Source organism: Spermophilus citellus, assembly GCF_964194105.1.
Source record: "Spermophilus citellus genome assembly, chromosome: 11".
Classification (NCBI taxonomy): Eukaryota; Metazoa; Chordata; class Mammalia; order Rodentia; family Sciuridae; genus Spermophilus; species Spermophilus citellus.
Genome location: NC_138192.1, coordinates 116,011,511 through 116,031,434, shown reverse-complemented (window position 1 = coordinate 116,031,434; position 19,924 = coordinate 116,011,511). Strand labels below are relative to the sequence as shown.

The 19,924-nt window shown below is 42.0% G+C and overlaps 1 protein-coding gene across 2 annotated transcripts in view; it reads right to left on the bottom strand.

Annotated features, from left to right (window-relative positions):
• The window catches only part of SMARCAL1 (SNF2 related chromatin remodeling annealing helicase 1), a 61,787-nt gene extending 51,086 nt beyond the window's left edge, over positions 1-10,701 (bottom strand). The window contains exons 1-5 of one of the 2 annotated variants that reach the window (XM_081260944.1): positions 10,497-10,701; positions 9,309-9,343; positions 8,036-8,922; positions 7,231-7,281; positions 2,741-2,953 (exon numbers count right to left, since the gene is read on the bottom strand). In XM_081260944.1, the coding sequence (XP_081117070.1) occupies positions 2,741-2,953; positions 7,231-7,281; positions 8,036-8,864 (1,093 nt within the window). In that variant the 5' untranslated portion in view covers positions 8,865-8,922; positions 9,309-9,343; positions 10,497-10,701. Of the gene's footprint in view, positions 1-2,740; positions 2,954-7,230; positions 7,282-8,035; positions 8,923-9,308; positions 9,344-10,346; positions 10,425-10,496 lie in introns of those variants that run through there. The other variant, XM_081260945.1, reaches the window with a different exon arrangement.
• Positions 10,702-19,924: the final 9,223 nt, after the last annotated feature.

The window sequence follows — 19,924 nt, the reverse complement described above, 5'->3', positions numbered from 1 at the left end:
AGGTCACAAATGCCCTGAATATCCAAGATGGGGATGACAATTGTAGCTCACATTTACTTGGCACTTACTTTAAGTCAGGCACCATGCCAAGAAAAGCCCTGGTGCCATCTTACCTGCCTCACAACTCCATGCAGTGGGCTCTGAGACCAGCTCCATTTCCACATAGGAAACAAACTGCATGTGTTCAAAGTGGTCAAACCACCTACGTTCAAATCACAGCTCTGCCTCTTACTGCTGTGTGATCTTGGGCAAGCTCTGTAATACCACTGTGCCTCAATTTCTATATCTAAAAGATGAGGCCACTACAGGGTTATTGTGAGGATTACATGGAATTTACATGTAAAATGCTTATAAAAGTATGCATTGGGTTGGTGGCTCAGTAGTAGAGAACTTGTCCAGCACATGTGAGGCACTAGGTTTGATCCTCAGCACCACATAAAAATAAATAAATAAAATAAAGGTATTGTGTCCATCTACTACTTTAAAAAAAAATTTATATTAAAAAAAAAAGTATGCCTGGAAAATAATGAACATTCAGAAAGCTGGTTCTTTTTTAATTTTTTAAATATTTTTTTAGTTGTCAATGGATCTTTTATTTAATTAATTTATTTATATGTTGTGCTGCAGATTGAACCCAGGGCCTCACACACGCCAGGCAAGTCCTCTACCGCTGAGCCACACCCCAGCCCCCAGAAAGCTGGTTCTTAAGATATTGCTATAGTCACTATTATGTCATGTGCTCATTAGTAAGTGTAGCATAAATTACATACAATATTAACTAGAAGGGGGAGCATCTTACTACCCAGCAGTGGCTAATTTTTTAATTAGAAGGATTTCCCTACTAATTTACTATTTGAGAAAATCAAGAAGGTTTGGATTTTGTAAATGCTATCTGAGCAGCAAAAGTCAATTCCCCCTCTAAGGTCATTTCTAAAGAAAAAAAGAAAAAAGCATAATGGACATAGGCCCAATTGAGGAAGGTAAAAGTAACAAAGCCTAAGTGGCACTGATGGGAGGACCAGACCAGAGATGGTCTTGAATGTAGGGGCAGCAGAGGAAGCCTCTGCCCGACTACAACTTGTTCTGATGGCAGCAGAGCAGCAAGTGGGGAAATCCATGAGGAAGAGCTGTGGCCAAGAAGCCCACCCTGGTTTCTGGAAGTCTGGGTGTGCACAGGATGGGCTATTGATATTTTAGTTCTATCCACTCACCATATAGCAGGCCAGGTTGGGAGCAATTTCAAAAGCGGGTGGTAGACACCCATCATGTGTTGCCTTTTAAAGATCACCAACCACCAGCTAAAGCCAAACATCTGAGTAGACGAGGAGCAGGGAATCCCAGGTCTCACATGAGCAGCTCACTTCATGACCAGGCCTCCCACACCCAAACCCTGCTGAGCAGCCCAGGCTCCTCAGCTAAAATCTTCGCAGCTAAGGAATGGTGACTTCTGGTCACCATCTCAAGCTCCCTGGAGCCCAGGCTCTGATCGAAGCTCTCAAGAGCAGAGATTCCACAGTGACATCTTCCGTGACCTTGCCTGGAATGGGGGCCTCACAGGCATGATGTTTCAGGGTTTGTTTTCTACTTGCCTAAGGAAAAGACTAAAACCCTCCCAAGAATGGGAGAACATTAATCTATAAAATTCAGATTGTTTTTTAAAAACATCATGGGCTGAGCTGAGGAGGAAACCCAGGATGAGCCCAGGAGTCTAGACTCCAAAGTTGCCCCTGTCCTATTCTGAATGGGCAGCTTTTAAAGAACCTCACACACACACACACACACACAAAATAAATAAATAAATAAAGCAAAACCACTCTACTTTAGCCAGTGTTTTTCAATCTGGTCTGATTATTAGGTTTGCTTGAAGATTTTTAAAATCTTTTTAAAAACCAAGGCCCCAACCCCATCTCTGACCATTGAAATAAGCACCTCTGGTTGGGAAGGAGGCACCAGTGTGCCTAAACAGAGAAACTAATGAGCAGTCAGAGAGCAGACCCAGAAGTATTTTCAGACTGAGGCACTGTGTTCCCCTGACCAGCAGCAGGACCAGGGAACTTGTCGGAAACAGATTCTTTTTTCTTTCCCCCACTCTAGAGCTACACAATCAGAAACTGGTGTCTGATAAGCCATATTTTAACAAGTTGTACAGGTGGTTACCATGAATGCTCAGGTTTGCAAACCACTGCCTTCATCTACAAAAAGGCACATTTTTAATGGCAACCAATGTTTTTATGTTCAGATAAGGCTAAAATGGAAATACATACTTTTTAATGGCTTAAAAAGGAATTTATGTATTTGTACACAAGATGACACAGACCAGGTGACTAGGGAAAATTGTGGAGTCATATCTCAGGAGGCCTTAAGAATAAAACAGTCCCCACTATGTGTTCACCATCTGGAATAAGTGTCATCTTTCTATAGCAAAGAGGCAGAACTAGAAGGTACGATCATGTGCTAGTGCCCAGTGCACTAGCACATGCCTGTAATCCTAGCAACTTGGAATGCTGAGGCAGGAGGATGCATGTTTAAGGTCAGCCTCAGAAATTTAGGAAGGCCTTAAACAACTCAGCAAGACTCTGTCTCAAAATTAAACATAAAAAAGGTTGGAGATATGACTCAGCAGTAAAGCACCCCTGGGTTCAATCCCCAGCACCAAAAAAAGGTAATTTTTAAATAAAGATAGAGACACTTCACTGGGATTACAGACCAGTCTATAATCACACAGAGACCAATTACTTGCCATATTTCCTGGAATCCATCTGTTTAAATAGAGCGATCAGGTCCTCTGAATAGCTGACGTCTACCTCGAATCGGGCCCGGGAGATGAGCATGCATCTCCCTTTGACAAAAGCAAGGGACGGAGCTGAAGGAAGGCTGGCGTATTCCCCAGAGCTGCCACCAACCCCTTCCAATGGCTCCAGGGTGACTGTGGGGAGGCGCTGAGCAGCTTTCACTGTGAAAGAAGAGAAAAGAGACAGAAGTGACAAGGTGGACAACTCTGGGCAACTTTAGTGTGGCCTAGGGTGACAAGGCAAGCAAGAAAGTAGGGTAGGGACAAGGTATGTAGCAGATAGGTGAGAAGAGATACTATTAGGCTAGGAAGGCTTGCAAGTGTCCTTTAACTGGGGCTTTAGGAATTTCCATACTTATTGAATGTGACAGGTGCACGATGCACACCTGTAGTCCCAGCTATTTGGTAAGCAAAGGCAGAAGGATCTCTTGAGCTCAGGAGTCTGAGGCCAAACCAGGCAACATAGCAATGCCCCTCTTAAAATCAACACACACACACAGAATATAATTCTTCTGATCAAGTTTTTTAAATTAAAAAATAAAGAATTCAGCAATTAACAAGGGGGGAGAAACAGTTCACTGGAATAAGTAAACTTGGGTAATTTCTGATATAGTATTGGAGAAGCCACTGAAGTCAATACAGCACAAATCAGCCATTTAAACCCTATTCTTGGGTCACTACTCTGACATTGGCTTGGAGAATAAGGGAATAAGAGACAGGACGGACAGGCCACAAATGAATGTTTCTAAACATAATTTCATGTATCATAGTTGCATTTTGTGGATCAACAGATTTGACTGCATACAACCAAATAGAAAGAAACAAACTGCACCAAAGGGCAAGACAACTGAGTAAAGATATTTCCAAGAAACAAAAACAAATCTCATGCTTTAAAAAGTATTAAGGCCATGAAATAAAATATATATATAAATGTAACCAACTCAATACAGCAGAAAAAATGACTAGGAAACACTGGAAGGAATGTTCAACTTCACAAATACTAGGAAATATAAGAAGTTATTTTTTATTTACCAAAGTTACAGAGGGAAAACCAATTAGACATCTGCATTGCTAGTTGGGAATAAAACCTCTGGAGAAAACTTGGCAGTATACACATCAGCTCTAAAAAGTGATCATAATGATCCAACTTCTGGGAATCTATGCCAAGTAACAACTGAAAACAGACATATTCTTGTTCATAGAGATGCTCCTTATAGCTGGCTGGAAGACTGGGGAAAATGGGAGCAAATTAAGCAGTAAGAAAATGTTTCAAACAACCTGTGGCATATTCATACACTCAATGTTATGCAGTCATTACTATTTTTTAGAAATTCTGGAAAAGGCAAAAGTTGAAAAATACTATTACATTCAATAACATGAAATCATTTATTGTTTGTTTTTTGATACCAGGGATTGAACCCACAGGGGCACTCAACCATTGAGCCACATCCGCAGCCCTTTTTATATTTTATTTAGAGACAGGGTCTCTCTAAGTTGCTTAGGGCCTTGCTAAGTTGCTGAGGTTAGCTTTGAACTTGCAATTGTCCTGCCTAAGCCTGAAAAGATGCTGAGATTACAAGCATGTGCCACACCATCTGGTTTCTGAAATCATTTTTTTGAAGGTCACAAGGGCACATTACTGTAATGGCACCTGTGTTTGCATCACTCAGAATTAACTGTTAACATTAATTAAAATAATTTAGCAGGGCTCTAAGCAACTTAATAAGCCCGTGTCTAAAAATAAAAAAATAAAAAATAAAAATAAAAATAAAATAAAATAAAAAGGACTGGGGATGTGGCTCAGTGGTTAAGTGCCCTTGGGATCAATTCCTGGTACCAAAGTAACTAAATAAATAATAAAATAAAAAGGCTTGTGCTGAAATAGTATATCAAAAGGCAAGACAAAAATTACATACAAATATAAAATTTGTTTCTTTTAATGCAAAATAAAAGGCTGGAGGAAGAAAACCAAAATGTTAATAGTGGCTAAGTGAGGAGACTATAAAGCATACTTTTTCTTCTCTATTGTGTTAATGCTCTGTGTGTACTATAATGAGTGTGCAGTACAGATAAAGCAAAATCTGGGGCTGAGGTGGATCAGTGGTAGGGTGTGCGCCTAGCATGTGTGAGACACTGGGATGGATCCTCAGCACCACAAAAAATAAATAAATTAAATAAAGGTATTGTTTCCATCTATAACTTAAAAAAAAAATTGGGGCTGGGGATATAGCTCTATGATAGAACATGGGTCTAGCCTTTGCAAGGATCAGGGTTTGATACCAAGTACTGAAAAAAAAAAAATCTGTCTATTAAAATGACAGAACAATCATGAACTATATGAAAATTAGAAATACAATGACAAAGATTTCAAGGCAGAAATGCCAAATAATTCAGTAAACTTTACCTAAATGCTACATAGTGAATTTTGGGCCCAATAAACTGTTTTCAAAAAATAGATGATAATTCCAGAAGGTGAGGCAGGAGGATTACAGGTTCAAGGCCAGCCTCAGCAACTTAGCGACCCTGTCTCCAAATAAAAAATGTGGCTCAGTGATAGAGCTTCTCTGGATTCAATCCCCAGTACTGCAAAAATGCAACAAAAATACGTGGAGCATTACAAAAAGCAACCATACCACACAGAAAGTCTAATGAATTTGCAAAAGCAGAGTCATCTCTCACCAAGCATCTTGGTCAGAAAACAGAAGTGAAAAAAAAAAAAAAAAAAAAGAAAGAAATGAAACCTGATGCAGCGGGAATCACTGGTTTCAAAAGAGCAACTATGAAAATACCAGGATGTCAAGACCAGAAATCTTTTTTTGGGGGAAGGGGGAACCAGCCCTTTTTTTTTTTTTTTTTAATTTTTAATTTTGTGATAGGGTCTCACTAAGTGGCTGAGGGCCTCACTAGTTGCTGAGGCTGGCCTCAAACTTGCAATCCTTCTGTCTTAGTCTCCCAAATCATAGGGAGATGTGCTCCACAACTGGCAAGACCAACAATCTTAGCCCAGAGCAGTGGGTCTCCTTCCAATACGGTACAAAAATGGATTAAAAAGAGGGCTTCCTACCAGCTGTGTCATGGGCTGAATTATGTCCCTCCAAAATTCATGCTGGATCCTAATTCCAAGTACTTCAGAATATGACTGTGAGATATAGCCTTTAAAGTTACATGAGGTCATTAGGGTGGGCCCTAATCCAGTATGACTGGTATCCTTTTAAGAAGAAAGACCCCAGAGATTTGGCCATGGGAGGACACAGAGAGAACTGTTCATCTGCAAGTCAAGGAGAGGCCTCTGAAGAAACCAACTCTGCATACACCTGATCTCAAACCTCTTTCCTCTCAGATTGTGAGGAAATATACTTCTGGTGCAAACCCTCCATCCTTACCCCATCTGTGTTAAGACAGCCCTAGAAAACTAATGCACCAGAGGTTACCAAAACATAAGAACAAGACAAGTAGCCAAGGCCAGGAGAGAGCAGGAAATTCTAGAAACTGTACTGCTGACCTCAAAGAATTCTGCCTCATGCCCCAAATCCACACAGAAGTGATCTGAGCATGTATGCTATCTTTCCCTTTTTTGAGCTGGGCAGGGGAAAGAACAGGTATAGAAATGGCTGCTAGGAAGGATGAGTAAAACAAGAGATGAAAGGACTTGGGGCTGTTTCATTGACAGAAGAATAGGCTAGGGGGCCAGGAAGAGGGGACAAAAACTTTCACACAGGACAGTCAACAAATGCTCCAAAGAGAATGGTGTATCCAGGGGCTAACAACAAGCAGACATAACATTGACTGGCTCCTGCCAGGGCAACCCTTCCCAGCACCTCTCTAGCCAGAGTACTATGGGATCTGGGGCTATGTGCTAAACGGTGACCTTTCTAGGAGCAGGGCACAGCATACTGCCTGTCACTGGCACTATCCAGTGGAAACATGCACTCTATGGCATGAATCTCAAAGGTAACTTGTAGGCTGTGTGACCCTGTATTAGCTACTCATCCTTTCTGGAACCATTTCCCCATCCATAAAATGGTTGTTATAAGGAGTTAGCATAACTTAGGGGCTTATAACACTTAATGCAAAGAAGGGACCATAAAATGATAGCTTTTAGCTGACTGTGGTGGCCCATACCTAGAATTCCAGTGACTTGGGAGGCTGAGGCAGAAGGATTGAAAGCTTGAGGCCAGTCTCAACAATTTAGTGAGAACCTGCCTCTAAATAAATTATACAAGGGACTGGGAAAGTATCTCCATGGTAAAGTGCCCATCCTCGGTGACAAAAAAGAAAAAAAAAAGTGCTAGCTCTTTTAACATAAGCAATGACCTTTGCTCAAGGAGCCATCTCCTTAGGTTGGCCACAGTGGAAGGAGAATGAGGAGATGCACACCAGGAGCTAGACCTTTTGGTGCTAGGATGGCCCTCCAGAGGGACAAGGATGTACTCACTTACTCAAAGCACTGTAGTCAGACATGCTAAAGTCCCACGTCTTGGTGGCAGGATCTGAAATAAAACAGAAGGCTGATGACTCTTAATTTGTACTTGAACACTTAATAAAAGTTTGTTTTCTAGGGCTGGGGATAAAGCCAGTTAGTAGAGTGCTTGCCTCGTATGTACAAGGCCCTGGATTCGATGCCCAGTACCACAAAAAAAAAAGTTTATTTTCTGAATAAATGCCAAGGTCAACATAGTTGACCCACAAGCCCCTTCTGATTTACAAAATCTCTACAGAAGTAGCAAATAAAGGTAATTATTTTGTTTCACCTCAGGCCTGAAAAGTTATGGGCCTTACTTAAGAAGGCTGAGGGCAGTTAAGATGAGAACTCAATTTCTCTGAATCCTAGTGCAAGTCAGGTAAAGCAACATTTAGACCAGTCGTGCTGAAGTGTGGCCAAGCTAGCCACGTCTGGCTCTGCCCTCCAGATCAATCAACCTAGCAGTCCTATTGATTTTAAAATGTGGGGGAAATCTACATTTTTTTTAAACAAAAGTTTTTAGGCTTAAATCCTGCAATACATGCAAAACACCTGGCAAAGAAACTGGCTTCTTGGTAAATATTCAGCTATTCTTCCTATGGCCATGCAGTAGATCCTCAGTTTGGCAGCTGTCTGAGGCAATGTCTATTATAAAATAGAATAAGTTTTAATAACTGGATGGACAGAATGTGCCAATGCACTCTTAGTATTTATGAGAAACTGTTAGATTAGAAGAGACTCTAAAAATAGGAAAAACATCTGCAGAACAAAGGACTCATTACCATAACTTCTGCTGGGCAGACTCTTAAACACTGCGAGGAGCTGCTTATTATAGCCGATCTGCACCCGGAAACGATCTCCATCCTTTATGCATTTTCCCTGTGTAGAGCTAACTGCTTTTTGGAGTGAGGTCCCCAATTTCTGTTGGAAACTTCCTTCAGTCCTGGATGTCACACCCCCTGAGCCATGATGGATATCAGACATCCTATGCCCTGAAGCAGAAGTTTTCACTGCCTTGGCCTCTAATTTAGGATCCCAGGGACATTGTCCAGAGGAAGAAGCTGGTGTCTCCTGGGAACTCTTTGCTTTGACCAAAGGCTCATGAGCTGTGTTAGCAAGGGATGTTGATTCGATCTTATGTGAAGTCTGAGGATGACCTTGATCTAACTTATAGCTCAAGAGGAACTGGTTATGGACATTTGGAGGACTCTGTGCCAAAGGTGGAGAGAGTTCAGCAAGAGTCTTTTGCCTTGGTGGGCTGTGGCTTGGGCAGGCTGTGGACTTCTTTTCTTGGCTCTTCCATATCCCCGTTGCCTGCTCGGGTGTACTGAGCTGAAAATGGTGGGAATGATGAGGTCTTTGGTGACCCTGAGATGAATTACTGAGATTCTGTTGATTGAAAATGACACCATCGTTCACTTTCTTAGGAAGCTCTTTTGGGAGATTTTGGGAATAGCCTTGCTTGGACTGGGAAGGGTTGGCAGCAAGAGAGGAGCTCAAGGTTGTGCTCGTGGGCTGTTCTGCTGTTAACTTCTCGGCTCTACGAGCCAGAGCCTTTTGTCGATTTTCTTCAATCTTTTTCCTCTGCTCCTCTGTAAGGGTCAAGGACATTTTAACAGGGAAATGCTTATGCAGTAATGTTGACCTTTAATTGAAAAATTGGCAAAAGCTGTCAAAGAAAAAGATTGAAATAAACATTAAGTATGGCATACTCCAAACCTTTACTTTAACAAGCTTTTGTCTCGGGAATTGCATAAAAGCACAACTAAACTGTATATTAAAATTTCCTTTACAGTTTAAAAAAAGTGCACACACACACATGCAGGTAGTAGGTAGCATATGCAAATATAATGATCCTGATGACAAAGCAAGCACAAAGTTAAAAAGGTATTTCAATTGCAATATTTTTCTCATTCTCATTCCCATTCCCAGCCAGTTATCAGATCCCAAGAAAGTTCTCCTGTGTAACCTAAATCCATCAGATAATGAGAAAGGTGACATTTTAAACTACAAAGGATAATGGATTCGACAGAAATAGACCAAACAACCACATACCATGGTGTGACACTTTCTAATAGTCTCTTTCCAGCCTGGAAGAAGAAAAACAGCATTAGTCTCACATACACCACACACTCTAACTTCCCCTTTGCATTCAATTCTATTATCATCCCTGGTGAATCTATCTGTATGAGACTGAGCGCAAGACAGAGCCACGGGTATTAGTGTCTGACTTTCAAATGCAAAAGCCAAGTGACTCTCTCAGAGAAATAAGAAAAAAAAAGTAATGCTCATTTTGCAAAATCCAGATGGCACATAAAGATGTAAAGAAAAGGGGCTGGAGTTGTAACTCAGTGGTAGAGCACTTGTCTTGCAAATATGAGGCTCTGGGTTCGATCCTAGCACCACATAAAAACAAATAAAGGCATTGAGTCCATATACAACTAAAAAAAAATTTTTTTAAAGATGTAAAAAGAGTGAAATTCAACAGTAATCTCACTAGCCACAACCTATTTCAAATTCAGAGTACAGTTCAGTTCTGAATGTTTTCCATGACATACTCAAAAGATACAGGCATTTATTACCAAGAAGGATCGTCCTATACATTTGTGCTCAGAATTTCCCTTCCACATTTTCCTACGGGCTGGGCCAATTTTACAATATTCTGGAACCAAGGAGCAGGACACCCATTTCTCCAGCTTCCACGCAGTGTAAGCCATGCAGTGCTCCTAAGCTGACGTCAGGAGTACTTGAGTAGCACAGTTAGGCCTCTGAGAGGAGCTGGAGGGCTCAAAGGTTTCCTTCCCTGATGGGGCTCCCTTTAACCAGAGCCCCCCAAAACATCGACCCTCTGAGACGTTACACTTCCTTCAACCACCAACATTTAGGAAGGATTAAGAAGACTTTGTTCCCAGGGCACGGCAGCTCTCAGTCCTCCTGGGTAACACCCCCTGCCTAACTTTCCCACCAGGGCTCTCCTGCACTTCCGAACTCCCCAGGTCCAAGGCCTGATGAGTTCATTGCCTCGCTGGACCCGAGAGGTGAGGCCCTGAGATGAGAAGTCCCACTGAGTAGCCCCAATCCATAAAGCCATACCACTACATAGCTCTTCGGCCGAGGCGCGCCTTCGCCCCACCCACTCCTATTTTTCCGCTTGGGTTTTCCCGTCCCTTTGGTCCCTTCCCTCCCCCAGGCTGACTTTTGGTCTCGTCCGCCTCCATCGCCCTCCTCCCCGCGCTCTGTCACCTAGTGAGGCCTAGAACACTAGCCGCTTTCGCAGCGGACTCCGAGGCCCAAGCGCGTCTTCAGAGCCCTCCCAAGGCAGTTTACTCTCTGGCTGGACGGTTAGAGGATCGGGAACTCCAGCGCTGCCAGTTCAGCCGCCTTGTTGCAGCACCCAGGCCTGAGGACTTGATTACGATCGAACTACTCTTCCCAGCGGGCAATGCGGTTGCAGTTCTGCTTCAGATCGTGGGAATGATAAGACGGGTGCTGCGTGGTCTTCTGGGATTTGTAGTTCATCCAGGAGCCTGGCGAGAAGTAGAAGAGTCGCAACGTCAGGGGCGGGGCCTAGTTCTCAGTTTTTCAAAAGGCTAAACAGCTCAGGATCCTGGAAACCTGGGATGTTGGGGTTTCCAAAGCTGGAGTTTCTCTGTTAGAGCTGTTTCCGCAGGGCATTCCAGACAGCCAAAATGATTTGGTATCTCTTAACAAAAGTATCTTTCAGAAGGTCTATTCCTAGTATTGCAATCCTAGCAATTTAAGCCCCACCGCTGCTCCAGCCCCCACCTTCCTGGACCAAAGGAGAATTAGCAATGCCGTTATCATTGTTATGTTGTCATCATTGTCATCATCAGTTATATTGTTGAACATTAATATGGACTATCTCATTTAATCCATACTACAATTTATGGAACACAGATTATTCTTATCCTCATTTTACAGATAGGGAAAACGGAACCAGAGCTATCCCAAAACTTTCTCAAAGCTTTATTAGGCTAGTTTATGATTCTGATTCCGAAGCCCCTGCTTTTATTGGACACTCTTAGAGTTAGTTTACCCCATTTCTGAGCACAAACACCTTTTCCCTTCTGCAATCAACTCCATTATTACTCATGGTGGTATCTTATTCTCTCATTTATGTACTGGTAAAAATTGCTTTGATTCTGTATTCAGACATTGCTCATTTAAAACAAAGAAATAGATCTCTACTTAAGGATTTGAAAAATGGCCAAGATATACTAAAAAAAAAAAAAAAGAGGAAGAAGAAGCATAGCAATATGTAAATAGCAATGTGTGCAGTTTGTTCCATTAAAAAAAGAAAAGTAAAAAAAAAAAAATCCCCTTCCTTATAAATGCATGTAAACATGAGAAAAAGGTGTGTGGAAAGGAAATGCAAAAGCTCACCAAGCTATTCAACATCTAGGTAATGTAGGTAACAGCCTTTTAAACTATATTGTTTCTGAATTATTTGAATTTTCTTTGATAATCATGTAGAATTTGTGTGACTTGAAACAATCATTTTTTTAAATGACAAAGACACTGGTCTATCCTATGGTTCTAGAGGATAGAGCATTCAAATTTCAGTTTTGCTTTTTTTTTTTTTTTTTTTTTAAAACCACTGAGCCATATCCTCAGCCCTTTTTTATTTTTATTTTGAGACAGGGTCTCACTGACTTGCCTAGGGTCCTGTTAAATTGCTGAGACTGACCTTGATTTTGTAATCTTGTGTTCCTCCTGCCTCAGCCTCTGGAGTTGCTGGGATTACAGATGTGCACCACTGTGCCTGGCTATCAACTCATTTTTTTTTTTTTTTTGGTCCTATAAACAGTGACTGTGACTTTATTTCTTATTTGAAAAGAAGCCAGGTGCAATGGCATGCCTGTAATCCCAGCAACTCAGGACTGGTATGCAACTCAGCAGTAAAGCACCTTGGGTTCAAGCCCTCAGTACCGGGGAGGGGGGGAAGGTAGAAAACAATACCACATAGTTAAATCTCCTTATTGTAAGAGTTGGATTTGAAATATGGTAATATTGGGAAAATGCTTAGTGAACTGTGAAATCCCAGAATCGATGAGAGAGGGGTGTTGCTATTTTTCAATATAAATCTTAGATCTTTCATTTCTCTACACCCATCATTCATTTCCTGCTATAAAGTGTGACTAGAAACTAAACAATGAGCTCCCATCACTGCCCTTCCTGCCCCAAACAGAATCAGTTCATTTGCTAAAAAACAGTGCTGTGCACTTTACCCATGCATGGGTAAAGTCCTTACCCATAGGACAATGTGCTCATTCTCCTGGACCTCAGTTGTCTCACCTATAAAATATGCCCTCTGGTGCATGCTAGGAGGACATGAGATCAGTGGATCCTAATATTTAATGCTAGAATTTCTATAAATTCAAGGACCTTACCCCCAGAAATCCAATTTGGTAAGTTTGGAATTGAACTAAAATTGTGATTACATTTATATCTCTAAGAATTCAGTATAGGTCTGGGGTTGTGGCTCAGTGGTAGAGCACTTACCTAGCATGTGTGAGGCACTGGTTTCGATTCTCAGCACCACATATAAACATATAAATAAATAAAGGTCCATCAATAACTAATAAAAAATATTTTTAAAAATAATTCAGTATAAAAATCATATTCAGAAGTAATAAGCCCATACTCAACATTCACATTTTTTACTTCGTTAACAGCTTTATTTGCTGAGATCATACTGTATGCAAAGCTTTTTTTAAAAAAAATTTCTAGGCTGGGGATATAGTTCAGTAGGTAGAGTGTTTGCCTGGTATGCACAAAGCCCTGGGTTCAATCCCCAGCACCACAACAAAATAAAATAAAATCATAAACCTCAGTAATTAAATTTTTTTCTATACAGAAAAATTTTCAGAAATTCTTAAGGTAATTTATATTGAGCTAGGTATAGTGGTGCACTCCTATAATTCCAGTGACTCAGTAGGCTGAGGCAGGAGGATTGTAAGTTTGAGTCCAGCCTCAGAAACGTAGCAAGATCCTAAGCAACTTTAGCAAGACCCTGTTCAACATAAACAACAACAATAATAATAAAATATAAAAGGTTTGGGATACAGCTCAGCGCTTAAGCACCCCTGGGTTCAATCCCTAGTACCCCTAACCCCCCAAAAAGGTATTTTATAGTTGTACATTGAGTTCCAATTTAACTCTGAGTTTCCTGGAAGCTAAAGCAAAAGAATCAAGAAGTCATCTGTGTTCATAGCTCAGTTGTGGAGCATTTGCCTAGCATGTGTGGGCCCCTGGGTTCAGTTCCCCAGCATCACACACAAAGTCAAGCAATCACACAAGCCCTGCAAGTGTATGCCCAAAGCTCACAAACATCAGTCAGCTGGATAGTGCCAATCTGATCTGAAGTTTGACCCGGTTGTCCTAGAAACCGAGGAACAAAAGGACCTATAGTGAATGTTTTGTAAAGCTAAATTATTATTATTAAATATACAATCTTTAGTTTGTTTTGTAGTTTTTAATGTTCAACTGGCTTTTCTTTAGCAAAGTGCTAATGGTTTTATAAGCACCTTTTTCTGGCAAAATATAAAGTTGTTTTCCCCTCTTTAAAAAAAATCCAATTACGTTCAGTCTGTAAATCCCACAATGTAGCACTATTGTAAGAGAATCTAGAGGTAAGTTCAGTTATGTCCCTTCCTTGGGTTACAGTATTTAGAGAATAGAAGTCAAATAGCTAGAATTGCCAGATTTAGCAAATGTCCCAAATATTTGTCCCACATTTTGCATGGGACATGTGTATACTAAAAAAGGATCCATTGTTCATCTGAAATTCAAATTTCTGTATTTTATCTGCATTCATAAGAGCAGTCCATTCCTATTGAGAGAGGCTCAGGAGTAAGCTGACCAGTAAACACAGGTGCATTGATAGACGATTCACAGATAAGTGGATACATTGAATTTTAAAGCTAGAAGGGGCTTTATTATTTTTAAAAATTTATTTAGTTTTTGGTGGTTCTGAGATGGAACTTAGCCTCACGCATACTAGGCAAGCGCCCTTCCACTGAACCACACCCCTAGCCTAAAGGGTTCTCTATGGCCTTGTTTCATAAGTGAGGGAATAAACCCAGATCAGCTGCTGGTTCACATGGTACCTCTATTAGTTCAGGTTGCTGTAACAAAATACCATAGAACAGACAGCTTAATCAAGAGAAATTTATTTTCTGGGGGCAGGGAAGTCCAAGGTCAGATTTTGTTTCTGGTAAGAATCTCCTCCTGGATGTATCTTCACTTTGCAGGGGGAAGGTAGAGGAGAGGGAAGGAGGGAGGAAAGAAGGGGCTAAAGAGAGACGGAGGGAGGGGGAGAAAGCATGCCTTTTGATGTCTCTTCTTATGAAGATTAATCCTGTCATGTCAAAGTCCCACTCCTTATGACCTCAGTTAACCTAATTACCTCCCTGTAGGCCCTGTCTCCAACTGAGGGTTTGGCTTTGAACCTATGAATCTGGGGAAAACAATTCCGTTCACAGCAGAGCATTAATGCAAGGGCCTCATGCTCTGCCAAAGCAGGGAGTGCAGGATTCAGATGGAAACAACCAGATTCTCTCCTTCTGGAGTTGGGTCTTAAAGATGATGTGGTGAGAGGCAGCCCAGGGTGACCTTGAATGGAAACTACTCCTTAGTTCTTGCCACCCACTTTCCAGAGTTCCCCTGGCCCTGTCATTCCTGAGTCCTGATTCTGGTATTCTTGTGAACTACTTTTAGCCTTCTTAATTTTGGAGGGAGAAGGAGGGGCATAATTAAGCAAAACATCTTTGGATGTTACTTACATCCAAAGATGACCAAATTCTACCTCTTTTTGCAGGGAGGGGTGTACTAGGGTTACCAGGGACAATTTACCACTGAGCTACATCCCCAGACCTTTTTTATTTTTTATTTTGAGACAGGGTCTCACCTAGGTTGCTTTGGGCCTTACTAAATTGCTGAGGCTGGTCTTGAACTTGCGAACCTCCTACCTCAGCCTCCCAAGCCATTGGGATTATAACTTGGCAACACCACTTCTGCCTCTCAGTTCAGAGTGCCCCACCCTCCTTCCCTTCCTTCCAATAGTCAGCTGAAGTTTTGCTATGAAATATAGGCACAAAATGGCAATGATTTTAAAAGGACCCAAGTGGTGTGACTCTGTGGTTCTCAGGTTCAACTCAAGTCCCTTAGGACTCCATGGCATCATCTCCGGGTTATCTTGGACTCTGGGTCCCTCGAGAACAACTGCTGTGTCTAAGACATATTCTTTCCAGTCTCTAATTCTGAATTCTCCACCATGGATACTCTGGGGCCTACAGAGTATGATAGCAGTGTTGCTGATACATTTCCAGAGAATCTTTCTAGTTTCCTTTTGTTGATCCATATAGTAAGATTCAGAGGGACCTTAGGGAGTGTCAATCTGCCTTTAGAGGTAAGGAAACAAGCCCAGAGAGGTTAATGGGACCTAATCTACCAGACCAGGCAGAGGCCAGGCAGGAAGGAGGAACCCCAGTCTCCTAGTCCTTAATTAAATGTACAGACAGTCACTGCATGCCTGCCCTTGCCTGACAGCCTGTGTCTGGGCACCTACAACAGATGACACCTCCCTCTGGAGCTTCCCTGCTAGGATGGAAGTGCTGGGCTTCCCCCTTCCTCCTTTGCTGATTCCCTAGAGGGCGTGACAAGCCTTTTGGGAAGGGATTTTTGACAGCCATCTCAAGGGTATGCCATCTCTCAGGTTAATTACACCTAGAGTGTGGCAATGAGACTGCGAGCAGATGCGAGGCTTTGGGTGGAGAAGGAGGCTATTCCCTCCTCCCGAGCTGCCTGACAGCAAAGTCACTTGCATATCCAAAGCTCGGAGGAGCAATGTGGTTTATAAGCCAAGAGATTCACCTTCCTTAGCAGTTGTTCCCTTCTGATGGTCTTAATTGCTTTGCGTCTGACAGTTCAGTTTTCCTCCCTCCTCTTGTCTTCCCCCCTCCCATTCTCAATGTAGTATAACCACAGAACCTGCAGTAGAATTTCTACTCCATTTGTTCCATGGTCTGGTGTGAGGGTGCCCCAAGTGTCTTAATTTCTCTGACTGTTTGGGCTTCGTGGCTGTGATTACTTCACAAGCCTCCCTCTCAAATCTGGCACATTTTCACGACTTTGTACACCCTTTGCCAAAATACATCCCCCTCTGCACCCTGCTCCACTGTTCTCAGACTTGTGAAATGTCACTTTTTTTGGTTCCTCCAATATTGCAAATTGCACTTCATTCATCCATTCATTCATCTATTCACTTAATGAAAATTCTAGTCCCTAGATGGGCCACTCACAGTGTAAAGGCACTGGGGCTATAACAGTGAATAAGAACCCAAAAGCTGGGTGCAGTGGTGCACACCTGTAGTTTCAGCAACTCCAGAGGCTGAGACAGGAGAAGCCAAGTTCAAGGCCCTAAACAATTTAGTGAGACCCTGTCTCAAAATAAAATGGCCTGGGATGTGGATCAGAGACAAAGTGCCCTGGGTTCAATTCCCAGTACAAAAAAAAAAAAAAAAAAAACCCAAAATATTCACCCCAAATTGTTACCCTTTCTTCATAGAATTTAGTCTAGTTAAGAAGGCAGAGTCCAAAAAAAAAAAAAAAAAAAAAAAAAAAGGAGGAGGAGGAGGAGGAGGAAGGAACAAATAAACAAAGTGATAAGTGGTGTGCAGGCGCAAGTAGGGACAGCTGAGGGAGCTATTTTCAGGGTGCTCAGGGAAGGTGGCCTCAGGGAGCCACTGAACTGAGACCTAAGGAGAGGACTTAGCGAAGCAGATCCAAGAGGCAAAGGCAATCTCAACTGTACAGACAAGCAAGAATCGGGCATGTTTAAGAAGCCGAGAGGCTGGCAAGGCTGGGGGGATGTGACAGCAGGAGAGCAGCAGGTAAGGCTGCAGAGGTAAGCAGCACAGGCAAGCATCAGGTCCTGCAAATGTAGAAAGAAGTTCAGCTTTGGTTTCGAGAGCAGTGGGAAGTCACCTAAAGAAATGACACTGGAATGATGTGAGCTCATGTATGCCTCAGGAGATTGCTCCTGCTGGAGTGGAGAAAGCCCCAGAGGAAGGCAGAGTGCCCATAGGAAGACCGTGGAGGAAGCCATCCCAGGAGTCTGGAGAAAAGAGAGTAAAGATGGGACGGATAGCCAGACTGGAGTCTTAATCTGTTTCTGTCACTAATAACGCAATACCACAGACTAGGTAAGTTATGTAGACAAGATGCTTATTTGGGCTCACAGTTATGGTCCAAGTTCAAGGGGCTACATCTGGTGATGACCTTGCTGGCAGAGTCCTGAGACAGCGCAGGTAAGACAGGGAGCATACGTGAGACCTAGCCAAATGGGCTTGCATAGAGACCCACGCTCAAGAACCCATAACCTACTAATGCATTAACCCATTAATCTCACTAATTGTTAATCCATTCTTGAGGGCAGGGCCCCAATCGCCTCTTATGAAGGGATATTAATTATTATGATGATATTAATGATTATTAATTCTCTTAATATCTCATAACAAGAATTAAATTTCAACATGAATTTCAGAAGGGACAAATTATATTCAAGCCATCGCAGAGGGAAACTCCATAAGCTCCACCTCTCCATCTCAGAGAGCGTCAACCTCTGGGTCCCGCACACACTCATGCAGACCTCTCCATTTCCTGTGCTGGACATGAGACTATCTTAGATAGTTGAGGTAGTATGTGGAACTTTCTCATAGACCATTATTATTGTTTTTTCATATACTAGACAGCTTCTTTGAAGAAATATGAATTAGAAAAATTTCATTTGTTCATGAATATGAAAGTTTAAAAAATGAAGGCAAAAGGAAGCCTAGTAGCTTGTTCAAGGATATAGCTAACATTGGAGCCCAAACTGGATCTTAGGTGTCCTAGTTCCTACTGCTAATAAGTATGCTGCTCTGTATATCCCACAACAGAGGCCAGCCACCACCTTTTCCCCAGTAGTTCTATTCTGGATATGATTTTGTTCATCTCATGAAAAATTTTAACAATTGTCTACAAATGTGAAAATTTAACACTGGATTAGATGCCATTGGCCAACTGCAATGTCCCAGAGGACCACAAGAGGGCAGATAATATCCCATGAAAACTTGTTGGTGTCCTCTGTATCTCCTGAGCCTGTCCCGGCTCATGTCTTCTTGGTTCTGTATGTTAATACTTGGTCTCTTCCTGTGTCTTTATTTCTTGTTTAATGTTACATCTATTTGCTTTTTATCTTTCTCTGCTCCTCTGCATCCAGTCTACCCATAGCGTGGAACAGAAGCTTATTTTCAGTAGTTTGCTACTTGCTTTGCGTTGCTTCTGGTTTTGAGTTCAAGTCGTAACGGGAGGACAAGTGAAACACTTTCCTAGCCTTTCTGCATCCTTTTGTTTCACTTTTTTATTTCTATGGCCACCAATTTCCTTCTCCCCTTATAGCTGAATGATATCCAATAGAAAAAGAAAAGGGTACCCACCCTTGAACAAAATAAAACAAGACAGGAACAACGAAAGGACATTCCGTTGTGGAGGAATTTCAAGAGTAGGAGATATTTTAACAGGCCTTGGGGCCTGCAGCCTGTCTCCATTCTACCTTAGGCAACGTCTAAATAGCCACCTGAAGTGGGATTCTATGGATCTGGGGATCCTTCACTCAGAAATTTCGCATTTCTTATTGTCAGGAGTTTCCTCTCAGTGTCTATTCCAGATTCTCTGCAAGTTCGGATTTGTTCTGTCCATGGATGGGAGAGAGATGGGAAGGAACTGCTGGATACTTTATGCTATTGCTGACCTAGGCCAGTCTCTGAGCTGCAGGTTCAGACATTAGGGTGATGAGGACACAGAGCTCTCACAGCCAAAAGAACTCTTCACATCTGCATTTGATGGAGGCACTCTCGGACTAAATCAGGGAGAGGGATCCATTCCATTCATCATGAATGTAAAGTATCCTAATTGAGCAGTTAAGAGCATGAATGCTTTCTAGGTAGTTTACAATAAGGGGCCTCCTGCTCCTGGATGCAATAATAGAAAACCACCAGCCATCAGCTCCATCTGGGAAGGAGCATTAGCATCCCAACCGCTCACCTCCTCGGTCCTTAGCACTAGCTTCCAGGAAATCAGCTCCCTCTTAGCAATCAGCTCAATATTATTCGAGTTTTTATTTTATATTTATCTTATAAGCTTCTGAAAAAGCAGGCTGTTTTTTTTTTTTTAAACCCTACATGTGAAGCAAATCGTATGTAGCTCAGTCTGTATTCAAAGCCTTTCAGAATTACGGCACAAGCCTCCTCTTCTGGATATAGAAGTAAATCCCCGCCCCCCACTGCCCTGCTTCCATTAAATGGACAATTACAATTCCAAAACTCCTTCCCAGTGCCCTCCTCCAGCTTGCCATAGACACATCCTCCCATGCTTGCAGACAAGTGAAAACACTCAGTTCTTTGCTTTAGTTTTTTTTTTTTTTTTTTTTTTTTTTTTTTTTTTTTTTTGTACTAGGGATTAAACCCATGAGTGTTTAACCTCTGAGCCACATCCCAGAACCCTCCCCCCGACCTTTTTTAAATTTTGAGACAGGGTTTTGCTAAACTGTTTAGGACCTTGCTAAATTGCTGAGGCTGGCTCTGAACTTGTGATCCTCCTGCCTCTGC